At 52.5% G+C, this 15,502-nt stretch overlaps 5 protein-coding genes across 5 annotated transcripts; 2 read left to right on the plus strand and 3 right to left on the minus strand.

The window, feature by feature from the left end:
• Positions 1–324: 324 nt before the first annotated feature.
• N7458_011316 (uncharacterized protein) lies at positions 325–2,094 on the minus strand (the record flags this gene model as incomplete). Its single annotated transcript, XM_056914698.1, has 1 exon — positions 325–2,094. One exon carries the CDS (start codon positions 2,092–2,094, stop codon positions 325–327), a length of 1,770 nt encoding a protein of 589 aa, XP_056759452.1.
• A 1,139-nt stretch (positions 2,095–3,233) lies between these two features.
• N7458_011317 (uncharacterized protein) lies at positions 3,234–3,677 on the minus strand (the record flags this gene model as incomplete). Its single annotated transcript, XM_056914699.1, has 1 exon — positions 3,234–3,677. The coding sequence occupies one exon, from the start codon at positions 3,675–3,677 to the stop codon at positions 3,234–3,236; it is 444 nt and encodes a 147-aa protein (XP_056759453.1).
• Positions 3,678–5,270: 1,593 nt separating this feature from the next.
• Positions 5,271–6,608, plus strand: N7458_011318 (uncharacterized protein; the record flags this gene model as incomplete). Its single annotated transcript, XM_056914700.1, has 3 exons — positions 5,271–5,388; positions 5,495–5,650; positions 5,713–6,608. 3 exons carry the CDS (start codon positions 5,271–5,273, stop codon positions 6,606–6,608), a joined length of 1,170 nt encoding a protein of 389 aa, XP_056759454.1.
• A 495-nt stretch (positions 6,609–7,103) lies between these two features.
• N7458_011319 (RING finger protein) lies at positions 7,104–10,310 on the minus strand (the record flags this gene model as incomplete). Its single annotated transcript, XM_056914701.1, has 6 exons — positions 7,104–8,148; positions 8,208–9,114; positions 9,187–9,460; positions 9,514–9,875; positions 9,950–10,059; positions 10,120–10,310. The coding sequence occupies 6 exons, from the start codon at positions 10,308–10,310 to the stop codon at positions 7,104–7,106; spliced, it is 2,889 nt and encodes a 962-aa protein (XP_056759455.1).
• An 801-nt stretch (positions 10,311–11,111) lies between these two features.
• N7458_011320 (uncharacterized protein) lies at positions 11,112–15,113 on the plus strand (the record flags this gene model as incomplete). Its single annotated transcript, XM_056914702.1, has 7 exons — positions 11,112–11,568; positions 11,673–11,921; positions 12,270–12,451; positions 12,510–12,614; positions 12,680–13,362; positions 13,415–13,633; positions 13,682–15,113. The coding sequence occupies 7 exons, from the start codon at positions 11,112–11,114 to the stop codon at positions 15,111–15,113; spliced, it is 3,327 nt and encodes a 1,108-aa protein (XP_056759456.1).
• Between the last annotated feature and the right edge of the window lie 389 nt (positions 15,114–15,502).

Consider the following 15,502-nt stretch of genomic DNA (forward strand, 5'->3'; position numbering starts at 1 on the left):
AATGTCTCGCTAGGGCCTTAAATAATGACGTGATCGGCCAAAATAATCAAAATCATTCGGCGTCTGTGGGCCTCGATTTAGCTCGGCGAATCGCCGGTTGCCGGTTTTTCGGGTTATGATGTGTCTCGGGGGAATCCACTTTGTCGCCGACATCAATTGATCATGCACCAAAACAGCAGGGCATAATTAGGAATCAAGCCTTAGTAATGGCCAATGTGAATATATAGATAATACGACAGAATATCCTATCTTACAAATGACGAGACGGATGAACTATCCCAAAAAAAACTCCTGATATCTCCAGCACAGATCAGTCATCATTAATCACAGAAACGACATCCCGCAGGTCGGATCAATAAACTCCGACAAAAGCCTCGAAGAAAATTGATCGTTCATGGAATCATCATCCATCGGAAGGTACATCGCAGTCTCATCGATATTCGCATGAGGTCGAGGATCCCCCAGAGGTTGGGCCGGCTTCCTCTCAAACGGCGAGTATTCCGACGAAGAAGTAATCACCTGCGCAGCGGCACTCCTCAAATGAGCATGAGCCGTTTGGGCAAGGGACCACTTTGGCCGCAATAACTTGAGACACCCCAGAACAAGGACGATTCGATTTTGATGGTGATCTGCGCATACAGCGCCGTGAATCTCGGTAGCTGCTAGCTGAACCAGGCCGCATAGTATCGCGACGAAAACGATACTAGGACTGTACCCCCGGGCATCTGAACGGACGGAAAGTAAATTGGATAGTTTCTTGGATGCTTCCAAGGTTTTTACATCGTGCACATGGCGTGTTAGAGATGGGGAGAGGCGGAACGGCGTGACTGGACAGATGGAAAACATCGAGTCCGGAAACCGGGGCCTGATGTTACTGCGGGGTAAATGGAGGAGCATGGCGGCATATTGAATCGTGCAATGAGCTTGAAACATCATCTCATCGATCGTCCCGTACATATCCACAATCTCGATCTTTTGTGGCGGGAGATGGTGGATCCAACTGACAAGCGTGTTTGCCACGGCTTGCAAGTGATCATGATGTGTCTCAGGCAGGCCATTAAGAACGACCACCCGCGCCAGTATGCGAGCTGCTTCAATACAATAAGCGAATGAGGAGTAGTGGCTGGTATCCTCATCCTCAGTGTAAATCCGCGATCTGAACGCTGCAAGGGACTGGGGCAGTGGTATCGTTTCGAGAGAGGAATACGTGGATTCTTCACAGGGCAGCTGGACATCAGAATACACATCGCTACATCGTAGCTGGATCTTATCGTGTAATGTGCCCACATAGATCTCCCAAATGAAGAGACTCCACCAGGTGCGTCGCAAGCTCTCCGCCTCATGTTCTCTCCCAGCTCCAGCCGTAATCACGAATTCCTCTCGATGCATCCCTAGCTCCAATGCAATGTCAATCGCCTGCGTCAGGGATGACTCGGCCTGGGAGGTTTCATTGCGGGCGCGCATGATAATCGAGTATAAGAGCAGCGCCTGCACCATATGAGGAGTTCGTTCCGCGGTCCCATTCAGGATGAGCCACGTTTGTTCGTGCAAGGTATCGTTGTCGAGAATCACGGAATAATGACTTCCAATAAACTTGACAACCTGCTGCAGATACAAAGGATAATCCCACCGCTCAAACAGCGGCGCGGGCACAAGAATCGGGTGTGCTGCATGGAAATTCTCGTAAAAGAGGCGCACCAGCCGAGCTTCAGGCACGATGGATTCGGGTGTGTTTGCTTGAACCGCACCCGGCTCTAATTGACCTGCGCCCGGGGCATAACCAACGGTTCCTCCAGATCGCGACTGAACGGCGGTCATAATTGCGGGAGAATATGGACTTTTGGCACTCACGCCGACATTGGCGACGGGGACTGAAGGCGCGATCTTGTCGGTCTTTCGCCTACCGCCACGACGAGACGGGAGAAAGACACAATTGATCTGGGCGGCTGCACATCGCGAGCAGGTTGGTCTCCTGGCGTCACACTTGATATGATGTTTGCGACATTCGATGCAGGCGAGAGATGACGGGCGCGGGTTGGATTTGGTGGTAGTGGAATTAGAGGTGGAGGTAGAGGGAGTCCGCGGAGTCGGCATGAGACCAGACGCTCGAATGAGGAGCAATCAGTGGGAAGTATTGGTGTAATAAGGAGACGCCGAATAGATGCGGATAAAGGTAGGCTTTGAACACAAGTAGGTGTACTTTTCAAGTGGACTTGAGAAGTATAAGGAAAAAGAAATGTTGGTCGGCATCATCGAGTCATTCGGGGACCAGAAGAAGATCAGTGGCGACGGCCGCTGCCAACTGGAGAGCTTGGCAGTCCCCGAATGGACCTCGGGGACCCACTTACTCTTTACGGACATACAGTAGTAACTATAGATATTGCCAACTTGGATTTTTGTCTGGATTAGCATTATACTGCTAAATTCAAAAGGTTATATTTGTGGTTGCGCACTAACTAGCATGTGATCCTACGGCTCTTGATTCTTTGTTCTTAATCTGATGCTTCCAGTCACCGCAGCATTAGTATGAAAAGGATTTCATCATCATCAACCTTAACATCGCTATCAAGATAGGCCTTAGATTAAAATCTCATTTTATGATCCACGAAAGCCCAACATCAATATTGTCTGTATTAATTCTTCTAGGCTCTATTCCAGACCCTGTTCCATAACCTTGTTTCGACCCCACACTTGAACATGGGGCGGACATGCATCCATGCCCTGCACACGCACTGCGCCGCCATAGAGAAACGTCACGATGCACATTTCTTTCCTAGTGATAATTGATATTGTAGTGACGTCGCTTGTTGGGGCTTGGAAACTTGGAAACCATGTTTGATAGCAAAGAAACAAGAATTAGTCCCGAAATGCTCAATATATGCTCACGTTATCAGTGCTACCGAGTGGCCGTCTTGGAGGCTTGAATTCTAGAGATAGCAGAAACTACCTCGTCCGCAGACCGGTATTTCTGCTTCCAACATTTTACTGTGATTTTGTAGCAAGCGTGGTTGTCGGTCTGAAACATCCCATTTTGGAAGCGAGATAGTATCTCTTCTTCATCTTCCAAGCTATCAAGCTCCGGGAAAACCTTGTGTCCCACCATAATAAAGTAAATAGCAGAGCCAAGCGCGAAAATATCAGTCGTTTCACACGCATAATCCCCATGCGGTCGAGGCATATATGGCTTGGAGCACTCTCGATATAGTTTCTCCGTCGACGGATCTCAGCATTCCCTAAAAGTCCGCTAGAAGTAGATCAAGATGCTTATCGAGCAAAAGGTTCTGAAGGTTTATGTCGCAATGAATGACATGTTTTTCGTGTATAACGCTAACTGCTTCCGCAGTTTGTTTACGCCAGAGTAACTTTCTGTCGAATGGAATAGCGGGCAGTGATGCGATATAGTCGATATAGTCGTTCAAGCATCCAGTCGAGGCACGCTGTAGAACAAGACCATATTTTGTTAGGCCTTCCGTAGCGATAATTCTGGGATGGCTTCCAATAGCCTCAAGCAGCCTGGCCTCTGTTTGAATGCCTTCGTTATTACCAGGGATACACGGGTATTTCAGAACAGTGGACTCATCAAGCACCCCAATGAATGACGCGCCACCACGACCGATGATTTCTGAAACCCCTAGTGGGTAATATCTGCGCACGTGAAGAATTTCAACATTGGACATTGTGTTGAGAATGGATCGTTTACAGCTATAGGCAAGTCCTCCTGTGGACTACTGCAACTTACAGTTTCTGGAGTCGACGCGGAAGATATATAAAGGAAATCTTTTGTTATTGGCTGGGAGATCCCTCAAAAATGCGAGTTGGTCAATGGAGGAAAATGGGGGGCTTCCTTCTGCTCGTTCCCACCACGCTCACGTGATAGTGAGCCTGTAGATACAATTCCTTCAGCGAAAACCATCCTTACGTCGTGTATATTATATGAACTGGATTGGTGTCCTGGTTGCACTAGAGACCAGCGGTGGACTGTGCTGGAGCAGCTGCTCGTGAAACTCAGGGTTTTTACTCAATTGCATATGGGCATTAGAATGATAACGTATAGTCCGGCCCTCCAGGAGACCGGATGCTTAGATGAATGAGCTTTGTGTATCTTGCCATTCTACCTAAAGCAATATATGCTATACAACGTAAGTGACAGGCCTTTTGCTTTGGTGCCAGTTTCGGTGGTAGTGATGCGTAAATATTTCTTTAGTGCACGACCTTCCCAAAGGATTGAACGCCTCAATCGGTCTAGTCTCTTCCTTTCCAAATGATCGTATCAATGTGTATTCCAGGGATTCAGAGAGTTGGTACTAACTCCGTACATCTTAGAAAGCGCACAGGCCTCAGGCATCAATCCAGATAATCACCTGGAGACCTCGAGGAGGAGTCCACATCAAACAGCCAACCACCGAATCGTATCAGGTTCACCTTCCATTTACCCGCGAAACGGAATTCTGAGGTGGGGGGGGGGGGGGGGGAGTTCCAATCTCCTATGGTCATTCCTGGTTCATAATTCAAGTCATCTCTCTCTACAGGTCTATCCCGACGGCAATGAAAACGAATCCGAGAGCGATTCAGTGTTCATCCTGGCCGTCGCTTACAATCATCCTCGCTAGGATTTGTTCCTGCAAGTGCGCCATCCCAGATCGTGGCCTCAATCCTGCTTTCTCGGTCCATGGCACGTGGTCCCCGGCCATCGAAGCCCGAATCGTCGTTCCTAAACCGCTTTCTCTTTCCTCTCTCATCCTTGAATATATTCCAGCATTTACCCAACTGGTTCCACTCCACCTTCCACTTTCATCATCATCCAAGACCAGCCAACCACTTTTGGCAGGGATTCATCCAACGGCTTCCCCACGTGGGATGCACGAGGTGGTTTCATTGGTACTCGGCCCGCAGCGGGGGTCGTCAGGGTCCAGTGGAGTCGGCGGGAATCGTGGAGATTGCATCGTCCGAGAGCACACAACATTCGCGGCAACGGCGGAACTTTTGCATCACAAGGGCTCGATATGCCCTCTCATTAGCTACTGCACGAGAGCTAAGCTTTTCCAGAAGGCCAAATAAGATTTTTCGTCTTAGGCAGGCGCAACAAGCCGGATTGAACGTACAAGACCCGCGCGGTTTCGCGAGACCTGTCACGGCCTCGCAGCGACATTCCAGTGGGGATGGCCCTCATCCCGGACGGTATATATATACGGGCTAGGGAATGCGACGATCAGTAAGAGAAGCAAAAAGTTGTTGCGAGTGTCTTTCGTTCCCTGTTTTTTTCCCTCCTCATGCCTGCCATGTCTCGTATTGCCCTGACCCTGGGCCTGGCCTTGGGTGCCTCTGCGGCCAAGAACTCAATCCTCGCGCCCACTGGAGCCGAAAAGCTTACTGTCGGTCTTCTGGGAGGTATGTTGATCAGGTCGTCTTGGCGATATCCACTGATATCAAAAAAAAAAAAAAAAAAAAAAAAAAACCTCATCACGAAATGACTGACTTGGGTGACTGGTTATAGACTACGGCTGGACTGGCTGGCAGCCTCTGCCTCTAGACTTCTGCAACAATGCCATGCCTAAGCTCCAGGCCGACGGTGTTACCATCCCTCGCGATCTCCAGAATGACTGTGACCCCGGTGACCGTCAGGCGATTGCGAATGCCACCATCGAGGAGAGTAAGTCATACACCTGAGAGATCTTCAACCAAGACAAACATCAATATTGAACATTATCCCAGCCCGCACCTCCAAGTACATCGAAAAGATCTGCCTCCAGAAGAACTGCTCCGCCTTCATTTCCGTCGGCGACAACTTCTACGACAGCGGTGTCGACTTCACCTCCGAGGGTATCCAGCGCTTCTACGAGGGCTGGGCCAACATGTACGTCGGCAAGGCCTTCGACGGCAAACCCTGGTACCAAGCCCTGGGTAACCACGACATCGTCGCCGGCAAAGCAGGCGTCGACTTCCAGACCCGCATCGCGCCCCTGATGGAGGACCGCTGGTACTTTGGCGAGCACAACCTGCCCTACTACACGTACGACCTGAAGGGCTCCAACTGGACAGCGACCTTTGCCGTCGTCGACTCGGACTGCTTCATCAACAATTACCAGGCAAGCACCTCCGTGTACAACACCGACTACGTCATCGAATGCCACAAGACCACGCAGACGCAAGTCGAGTTCGTCCGCAAGGCTTTCGCTGAGTCCGACGCCACCTGGAAGATCCTGCAGATCCACCACGGCTTCGTCTCCTCGTCGACCAACTACACCGAGCTTGCGCCCCTGATGGACATTGTCCGCGAGAACAACGGCGTCGTGATCAATGGCCACGACCACTGCATGGCCCACTACCAGCTCAACGGCACCAACTTCGTTCTCACCGGTGGCGCGGGCTACGCCGAGGCTGGCGACTGCAACTACGGCGTTCCCCTGGGCCCGTTCACCAAGTGGCTCGGTGCTGATGCCCAGCAGGCTGCCAATGGCTTCGTCACCCTGGACATTAGCTATAATGCTCTGCAATTTGAGTACTATGCTCGTGACATGGCTCTCAAGGGTGCGGATTACTACCCTGTCGCTAACGACATGGTTCCTTCGTACAACTTTACCGTCACCCAGCACGCTACCAAGGCTTAAGCCTAGAGGACGGAGTGAATGGGATTCGGAGAAAGTGTATAATGTATAAGAGAAGTGAAGTGGAGATAGGGTGTTTGTGTAAATAGACCAACACAAGCACAAGCACAAGCACAAGCAATAAAGTGAATGCCCCTTGATTCTTATTCAAAGGTAACTAACTCAACTCTATCTACCGAGGGCGGCCCATTCGCCCTTCTCACCCCTTTAATTCAATATCTACCTGGGCAATCCGAACCAGATTCAATGCCCGATCCACCCAGATCCACTGGGGGACAAAATCAAAGGAATAAAGACATGCAAGAAGTGTGTAAGTGGAGAAAAAAAGAGCAAGTGAGAATCAGCAAGAAGAAGAGACGATACCAGACGCCATTTCCGTGCCATGGAAACTTTTATTCCTCATCAAAATATGCCGTGAAGTGTTCTGTCGTGGTCGACCTTGATACCCCCAACCCCGATCTAGTCTGCCCCGAGACGAACGATCAAACCTGTATGCATCTAGAGCTCATCCTCGTACTTGTAATTGATGCGCCGCCCACCAACAAGGCGTTCCTGACGACTATCGCGGCGGTGGCTGGATTTAGAGGTACTCGATTTGGCGCTGTCTCGATTCTGTTGTTCGCGCAGGAGACGTTCCCGATTCCGGGCTTCCCGTTCCAAAGTGTATGGATCCTTTTCGGATTCCGACTTGGCTGCTAGAGCTCGTGAGGCATCGCGGGTCCGGTCTTCACCGTTGGTTTTGACGCGGCGAGCTTGGGGCTGAGAGGTGCGATCGTTGGAGTTGGCGTTGGCGTGGGTAGATTCGGAGCGCTCTCGACGACGCTTGCGCTCTCTTTCACGATCAGCACCACGGTCACGACCGCGGTCGCGTTCTCGTTCGCCTCTTCGATCGCGATCGCGATCTCGATCTCGGTTTTGCTGGGGGTCTCGTTCTGAATCCCGATCCCGGTCCCGGTCACGTCTGCCCTGCTCTCGATCCCTGTCACGACGACGGCCGTCTCGAGCACGGTCACGATCTTCTTCACGTCGGCCGTGTCCATCTCTGCTAGATCGGTGGCCATTACTGATCCGACTAGCCAGATCGCCGCGCTCACCAGTCTCGGCAGATACCTTGCTGTGACCGTTGGGTGCCGTCTCCTCCGCGATCTGCCTCAGACGATCGGGGTAGCGTGCATCTCCATTCCTTGTGGGACTACGACTGTGGCTGTCGCCTCGGCTATGGTGGCGACGAGACCGGTGGGAACGATGACCGCTTTTTCGGTCTCGATCCTCGTCACGGTCTCTGCGTCTTGATGATCGACGGGAGGACATTCGTGATGCGGAGCGTGAGCGGCGGTCAGCTAGTTGGAGTTCCTGAATAGCATCTGGTCGTCTTGACTCTGTCTCTCGGTGACTGCCCCGATCATCATCGAGAGGTGAACGGGCTCGAGAAGCCCGGGGCTGAGATGGCGAGCGGGATCGAGATGCTGGCGCCTGGGCTTGTGATGGAGCTCTGGACGGAGATCGAGTCTGCAGAGCTTCTTGAGGGGCTTCAGAGTTTCCTCTGCATATGAGTTAGTACGGCATTTGTTCTCTTAGTGACCGACTGCAGTCTTAGCTTACCTCTGCGACGTCGCCGGCGTATTACTGCTAACCGACGCTTTCCCATGAGCATGAAATCCGCGTTGCCGGAAAACACTCGTATTGGGGAGACCTTGTCGCATTGCACGCGGCGCAGCAGGCGCACCCTCAACACCAGGATTACGGGGCTCCGGCTGAGGCTGATGTGCGCCGGGCATTCCACCCCAGTATCCACCCCCACGGCCACCTCGCATGTATCCGCCTCGTCCATATCCAGGACCCATATGATTGTGATACCCGTTAGGTTCCATCGAGCCAGAGCCTTGGTCGAGGCTGTCAATAGTGGGGATCCCTTGTAATTGCTGGCCCTGATTATCTGTAGCGCTAGGCCCAGGAGCTGTCTTCGCGGTGCCATCAGTGTTTGCATTTGATACGGGGTCTGTACCAGCAGTCTCATTCATCTGGGAGGGATCTTCAATATTGCCGGGGGTTCCATCAGTTCCGACTGAGACACCAGCGGGGCTAAGTTGACCGTTAGGAAGTGCAGAGTTACCAGTAGAAGGGAAATGACCCGGTCTAGGGCCGCCATAACCACCTCGACCGGGACCACCGTGGTAATAGCCGCGACCACGACCTCGATACCCACCACCACGGCCATATCCCGGCCCGTAGTAACCAGACTGATAGTCCGAGTTAGAAGGGTAAGACATATTAGACCCGCCAAATGCTCCTCCTCCATAGGGAGGGCCCGTGCCATTTGCAAAAGCATTTGGATTGAAGTTATCTTGGCCGCCTTGCCACATGTTTTGCTGAGAGCCGTCCCATCCTCCATACATGCCCTGCCCGTTGAAGTTCATTCCCATGTTCATGCCCATACCAGTCATGTTCATCCCGTACTCTCCGAACATCCCCTGATTTGCGGCCATCGGGTCCATCGTCATGGGCATGCCTAGAGTAGAGGTAGGGTTAGCAAATGGGGGGAATCAAGTAGAAGCAGCTTCATTATGGGTTGTCAACGTACCCATGCCATTAGCAAAATTGAACATTGGGTTTGCCATGTAAGGGTTCATCCCGCTGAAATTGTTGTTTCCATTCCAACCAGCCATATTAGCGAAGCCTCCGGGGCCCATGTTCATCATGTTGGTATCGAGTTGTTGGGTTGGCTCGTTTGGGGCAGGATCATCAGCTGGCCCGTCACCATTGATAGTAGGCTGGGCGTCTGCCTCGGTAGCTAGAGCTGTGGTAACACCGGGAGCGTGATCACCATTGGGTTCGGCGTGGCCGTTGATTTCGGGCTGAAGAAGTTAGTCGCTTGCACATGTATAGAGATACTGTCGGGGCATCATACTTCTTCTACTGGCTCCGCCGGTCCAGGCACATCGGTGTCTGCTGCCACATCCAACGCCGGTACCTCATTTGTAGCTTCAACAGATTTCGCCTCCGCAGGCGCATTAGTCTCAGCGAGCTCCACCGAAGGCTGGCCGGCCTGCTTCTGCTCGAGAACCGCCTCTGTGGGAGTTGAATCGTTTTCCGCGGGGGTGGTAATGACGGGCGTGAGTGTTGCTGACTGTCGTTCCTTCTCGCGTTTCTTCTCCTCCGTGCGCAAAAAGGCCTTCAAGGTAGTTCGCAGTGCCTTGTTTGGCTTACACAGATCTGGCGAAACCGGCGAATGCGCGCAGACTGAGCAGGTATCGGGGAGAGATGCTTGGCCTGTGCAAAAAGAAAATCCCTATGTCAGCTAGAATTCGAACCGAGAAAGCATTGAACAGGACCGCACAACTTACAGGTCTCGCAGATTGACTGATCGCAGCAAGGAAGGCGAAACGCATTCACCGCCAACTTGTTGCAGATGGCACATCGCAGCTTGAATGGAATTTCATCTTGGGACAGAGTGCTGGACGCCGCGGAGGGTTAGCACGAGAGACTTTGAGTCCGAGGACGAAGACCGGCCTACCTGGCGATGTCCATGAGACCTGCCGGCGGGTCCGCCGCAGCCATGGCTGGAATGAAAAGAGACTCAAGGAGCGGGACTGTGGCAGAGGAAATTGTCCAAGTGCAAGAAGTTTGCGCATCAGCGCTGGGCTCATGAATTTGGTCGGACAAACGTTTCGCCGAAGTATTACCGTACTCGAGACGGGTTTCCATATTTTATATTTCTTTTGGATTCCGGTGGAAGAAACGGAGATTACATAAATAGATGATATTCAGGAAAAGCGAGGTTGACTATTTCGCTGAAAGATATGCTCGTTATTGTGCCCGCCATCAGATTAGATCAAGTAATTTTTTTGGGTCCATCACCAGGGAACCGCGATACCATCGAGTGTGGTGTCTTCAGTTCCGCCTCCGGACAAGCCTTTTATCGTCATCGGCGGGGCATTCCAGCAACCAAGCAAAGAGAGCGAATCAGATCCAAGTACAACAGAAATAGAAAAAAAAAAGACATGAAAGAAAAGAAGAGAAACGAGATTATGCAAGTTCGTATTGAATTACCTGTGTGGATATGTGTACATACGCAGAGCCTAGGCTGCCGTAGAAAAAAGGGGGATGCAACAAGGTATCAAGATGAAGAAGAGTTAGGAGTTTAGTTGTGGAAATCAGATTGAAGAGAAGTGGAAGAAGGGGAAGTCGAGAAATGAAACGAAAAAGGGAAAAGGGAAAAGGAAAAAAAAAAAAAGATCAGCAGCTCCACCCACGCGGAATTTAAAAAGGACGCGACCGCCCCAGCGAAGTGGACTACGAGGACTACCGTCATAACAGTCCGAAGCGTGCGAAGCGTGCGAAGAGTACAGCCAAACTCACGTCCTGGTAGGAGCTTGGGCCATCCCCTCGAATCCCTACTTTCTTGGAGATCTCCCATTCAACTCGTGAATCCCCTCATCAGTCCAGTCCTGATGTTTTGATTCATCTTTCTTCTTTTTATTATTTCTGTCCTTCCCCCCCCACAGCATGACCGAAGAGAACTATCGTCCACGATCGCCCGACTTTTCCTCTTCTTCTCCTTCTCACCCCAACTCCCACGCCAGCTCCAACTTCGCCTTCAACCCCACTCCCAGCGCGCCGCAGAGCCCCGTCAACCAGCGCGCCTCCTACGACACCTCTCCCTTCTTCGCCTCGTCCTATCAACGCCCCACCTCGAGTCGCGTTCCCCAACAGTACGTGCCTCCTTTCCACGACTTCGACGAGATGGCCCGTCGCTCATCGCGTTTGCAGTCCGCGGACGCGCCCGTCCCCGCGGCCCCCGAAACAATGCCCGCCATCGCCCCCGTCCCGGAGGAGACCCTCCACACTCGCCCCGGAGCTGGCATCGAGGTGAAGACCAAGTTCCCCGTCGCGCGCATCAAGCGCATCATGCAAGCCGACGAGGATGTGGGCAAGGTGGCTCAAGTCACTCCCATTGCAGTCTGTAAGTAGCACAGCACCTGATCCCCCGTCGCGTGTTCTTGTTATTTTGTTATTTGATCCCCCCAGCGCCCACAAAACCGAGATGACCTAACTTTCATCCTATAGCCAAAGCACTGGAGCTCTTCATGATCTCCCTCGTCACCAAAGCCGCCCAAGAAGCCAAGGAGCGCAACTCCAAGCGCGTCACCGCCACCCACCTCAAACATGCGGTCGCCAAAGACGAAGTGCTCGATTTCCTAGCAGATATCATCGCCAAGGTCCCCGATGCCCCTGCTAGCCGGAAACACGAAGATGACGGCAGTGATCAAAATGAGGGCCGTCGGAAGCGGGGTGGACGGCGACCCAAGGAGGAGAGTGATTGATGACAAGGCCCTGCGCTATTGGACACGATTGACGACGTGCTAGATGGGACTGGCATCCGGCGCATTGATGATCTGGGAGACGTCTTTTTTTTAATCCAAAAATTTTTTACAGTTGTATTTCTGGGAGGGCGTTACGGGCGGGTTGGGATTCTTTGATTTCTTTTCTTTTCGGGCAGCGCATCTTTCTTTTTTGTGAATAGTTCGGTGCAGCGCAGCGCTTGGAATACTCGAGAGCCCATTGCCGAAACAATGCAGAAATTGGGCTGCGACAAAAGAGTATTCTAATTGCATTTTCAGGCGTAGATCTAAACTTGTCTATCAATCTATTCCCTTTTGGTAGCTAGTTCTGTGGTCGGAACTCAAAAGCTGTACGTGGTGGAAGAAGTACTACTTCGTCCGGCGGATGCTGGCGATCGACGCGTGAATACACGCAGTTCCCACTGGCTCCACTCGACCCTCGACCCCGTCAACTCCTCTTTCCCCCCTCATGTCGTGAGACCATGCTGCTACAGAATGGACTTTGTGAGTGACTCCTAGCGACTCCGACTCTCACAATGTGCGCGTTGCTCATCATATCCAGTGGTCTCGTCTCGTCGGCGGCTCACGCGCGCCGTCCAAGCCCTCTCGGGCCACATCGCCCACTGAACGACTGACGGCCTTCAAACGGTCTTGCAATGCTCTCCAGGTACATTGTTCCGCCCGGTATTCGCGCTGCCCTGACCTAACTCAAACACCCATGGCATGATCTAGCAAATCTGGCGCTCCACCAATACCCCCTCCGCGGAGCAGTCAACTGCCCACGCGCGCGCCTACATCGAACGACTCAACTCCATCCTCAGCGACGAGTCCCGCGGTCCAGCGCCGCACCCCTGCGTCGCCTACGCGGCATCGTCGCAGATCTTCGTGACGGTCACGAAGCTCGCTTTATCGTACTACGACGACAACGTGCTGCGATCCGCCACGGTGTTCTTCAACACGCTTATTGATGCCGAGGTCGACGGCTTGGTGGATAATCGGCTCTTTGCTCGCGCGCTGGTCGATCTGGTTCGTCGGGCCGACAAGGCATCTACTGAAATTGAAGGTCGATTGGTGGAGTTGCTGTTTGGCATTGCCAACAATATCCGTCTGCAACCGGCCATCCTGCCCGCGTGGTTTGTGCCTCGGGCTACGCCTGTCGGGCAGGATAGTGAATCGGTAGCGCCGAGTAGTACCGAGTTTGCCGGTGCGACGCGCAAGGACGAGTTCCCGCTGTTTTACCTGCTAGTGGAATACGTCCATAATGAGGGACGCGCGGGCGACTTTGCTCGCACGGGACTGCTGTACCTGATCGAGACCGCGTCGCGCTCGAAGAATCTGGAGAAATGGTTGATTGAGAGTGACCTGGCCACACTGATGGCGACGGGTCTGGGTGCGTTGTATAGTCAGTTGGGCGGGTGAGTTTATCACGTTCTTGGACCTTGTGGCTGTAGATCTAATTAGGTGCAGGTTGACATTTACACCTACGGACGAGAACGTGCCCCGTATCATCGCACTATCAGATCATGCCAAGGAAGAAACGGCGTTGCATCCTGCATTGAGCGAGGCAATGGATGCCTTTATGTCTTATCTGCTATTCTGGCAAGATACCATCGACCATTGCAAGTCTACCGAAGTGAACGACACCCTTCTGGATCATTTCCAGGTTCTTTTCCTCGAGCAACTTTTGTAAGTCCGACCGTCATTTTTTGCGGCATGCCGTGCTGACTATTTCAGATACCCTTCTTTGTTGGAGTCTTCGGATGTGGCAGGAGGCTCTACTGCGGCAGTCCTGACTTATCTCTACCGTATCCTTGACTCGATTGATCAAGGAGAGCTGGTCCATCGAATTTTGCATTTTTTGCTAGCTTCCTCTCCACCGCCAGAAGAACAAATGTCCATGTCTATTAGCCGTCGGAAGTCCCTCGATGTTCTAGCTGCATTGGTATCGGACGCCGCCCAGCCCTCCCCTTCACTCTTCAACCTGCGTGATCTGGCGCTGCTTGGACTTCATTCTTCAAACCGACAAACTGTGCTGGCCACGTTGCGTCTGTTGAATGTCGTCTTACAGCGACACCATCCTTTTGCCCGTGCTCTGATCCACACGGTCCCTAGTCAGCCAGCACGGCAGCGGACCGTTGGCGCGTTCAATGCAGAACTGGAACATCTCCTCGGACTAGGCACGTCACTCATCGCTGAGCCTACCCTGAACGACTCATACGAGAACTACGTTGCGGATGCCACCTGGGTACTTGAGTCACGCCTGTGTCTTCCAGTCAGCATGGATGAGTCCGAAGATGAAATTCCACTACCGCTGCAGCTTCAGCAGGATGATCCTATCGTTCAGGCTCTTCTCGTATGTGTCGAGAACTTCTTTACCAACAGCGTTATTGTTAACCTTGCCCTGACCGGGGTTCTCATGAGTCTGGCCTCTTCGCATCTGTTCTCCCTGGATGGCTGGGTCTTGGTCGACCCCGTCCAATACAACACCCCTTCACAAGAGAACTCTTCTGACGAAACTGATAATATCCGTCGTGCTTATCAAACACCGACATGGCCCGCCAGTGCCGCCCCGACATTAACGTCAGCCCTCGAACAGCTGGTAACTAAGGTCCGCGAATGGCAACAAGAACTACCAGACTTTGATGTCCTGGTCGCAGCCCGACGGGAGCTCCTACACCAGGAAGATCGGCCACATACGCCAGACCGCTCTCGAGAACCATCCGAGCCTCCAATCCCAGCCTCCGGCGATCGTTCCCATCTGTCCTACCCCGGATCCCCGGATCCCTCCGCTCCAGCATCCCGCGGCCGATCGCCGCAGCCCATCAGCTCCCCTCCAATGGCACCCAGCTCGATGAGGGGTGAATCCATCGTCCGGCCCCTAGAATCACGCACCTCGTCTACCTCTCGCATCGCCGCAATGGACGCCCTCCGCCAACGACTCGCTACACCGTTCCCGACACCAACTGCACAGCCAAACACCACGGAGTCGGCCGGGGAAACAGCTACGACGGAGGACGTGAATGCAGAGGCAGATGATACCCCGGTAGCAACCCTAGGCCACGTCCTGACCAACGTGGTGATCTTGTACGAGTTCCTGCTGGAGCTCTCGGCTGTGGTCCAAGCACGTGGGAGTCTTTTTGAAGAAGCGGGATATATTTGTAATTAGTGTCGTTGGTGTTGTACATTGTTATAGACAGAGATATTAATGTATTGTACTAGCGATGTGATTTTATTCATGTGGTAGCGTGGCCAGTGTGACTTGATTGTATTTATCCAATGTTATTGCTGTACACTACGAACTAGTACACGGAGTAGTACCGTAGGCAGGGCATGCCGTTGATTGCAGTTTTCGGTTAGTGCGGGGCCGACCCTGAAGAAGGGGGGATCGACAGGGCTATATAACCTTGGTAACAAATGGGCGCTAGACTGGACTGGAGAAGGAGGAATGGAGCAGTACTAGCATTGACGAATGCCATGAGATTTGGAGTACTGTACTTGACCTCCCGGGTTGGATGTTTAGGCCACCATGTAAATGCATGGTCCTTGGAACGTATG

The sequence above is a fragment of the Penicillium daleae genome, assembly GCF_028827525.1.
Source record: "Penicillium daleae strain IBT 16125 chromosome Unknown utg000009l_segment0_segment0, whole genome shotgun sequence".
Taxonomy (NCBI): domain Eukaryota; kingdom Fungi; phylum Ascomycota; class Eurotiomycetes; order Eurotiales; family Aspergillaceae; genus Penicillium; species Penicillium daleae.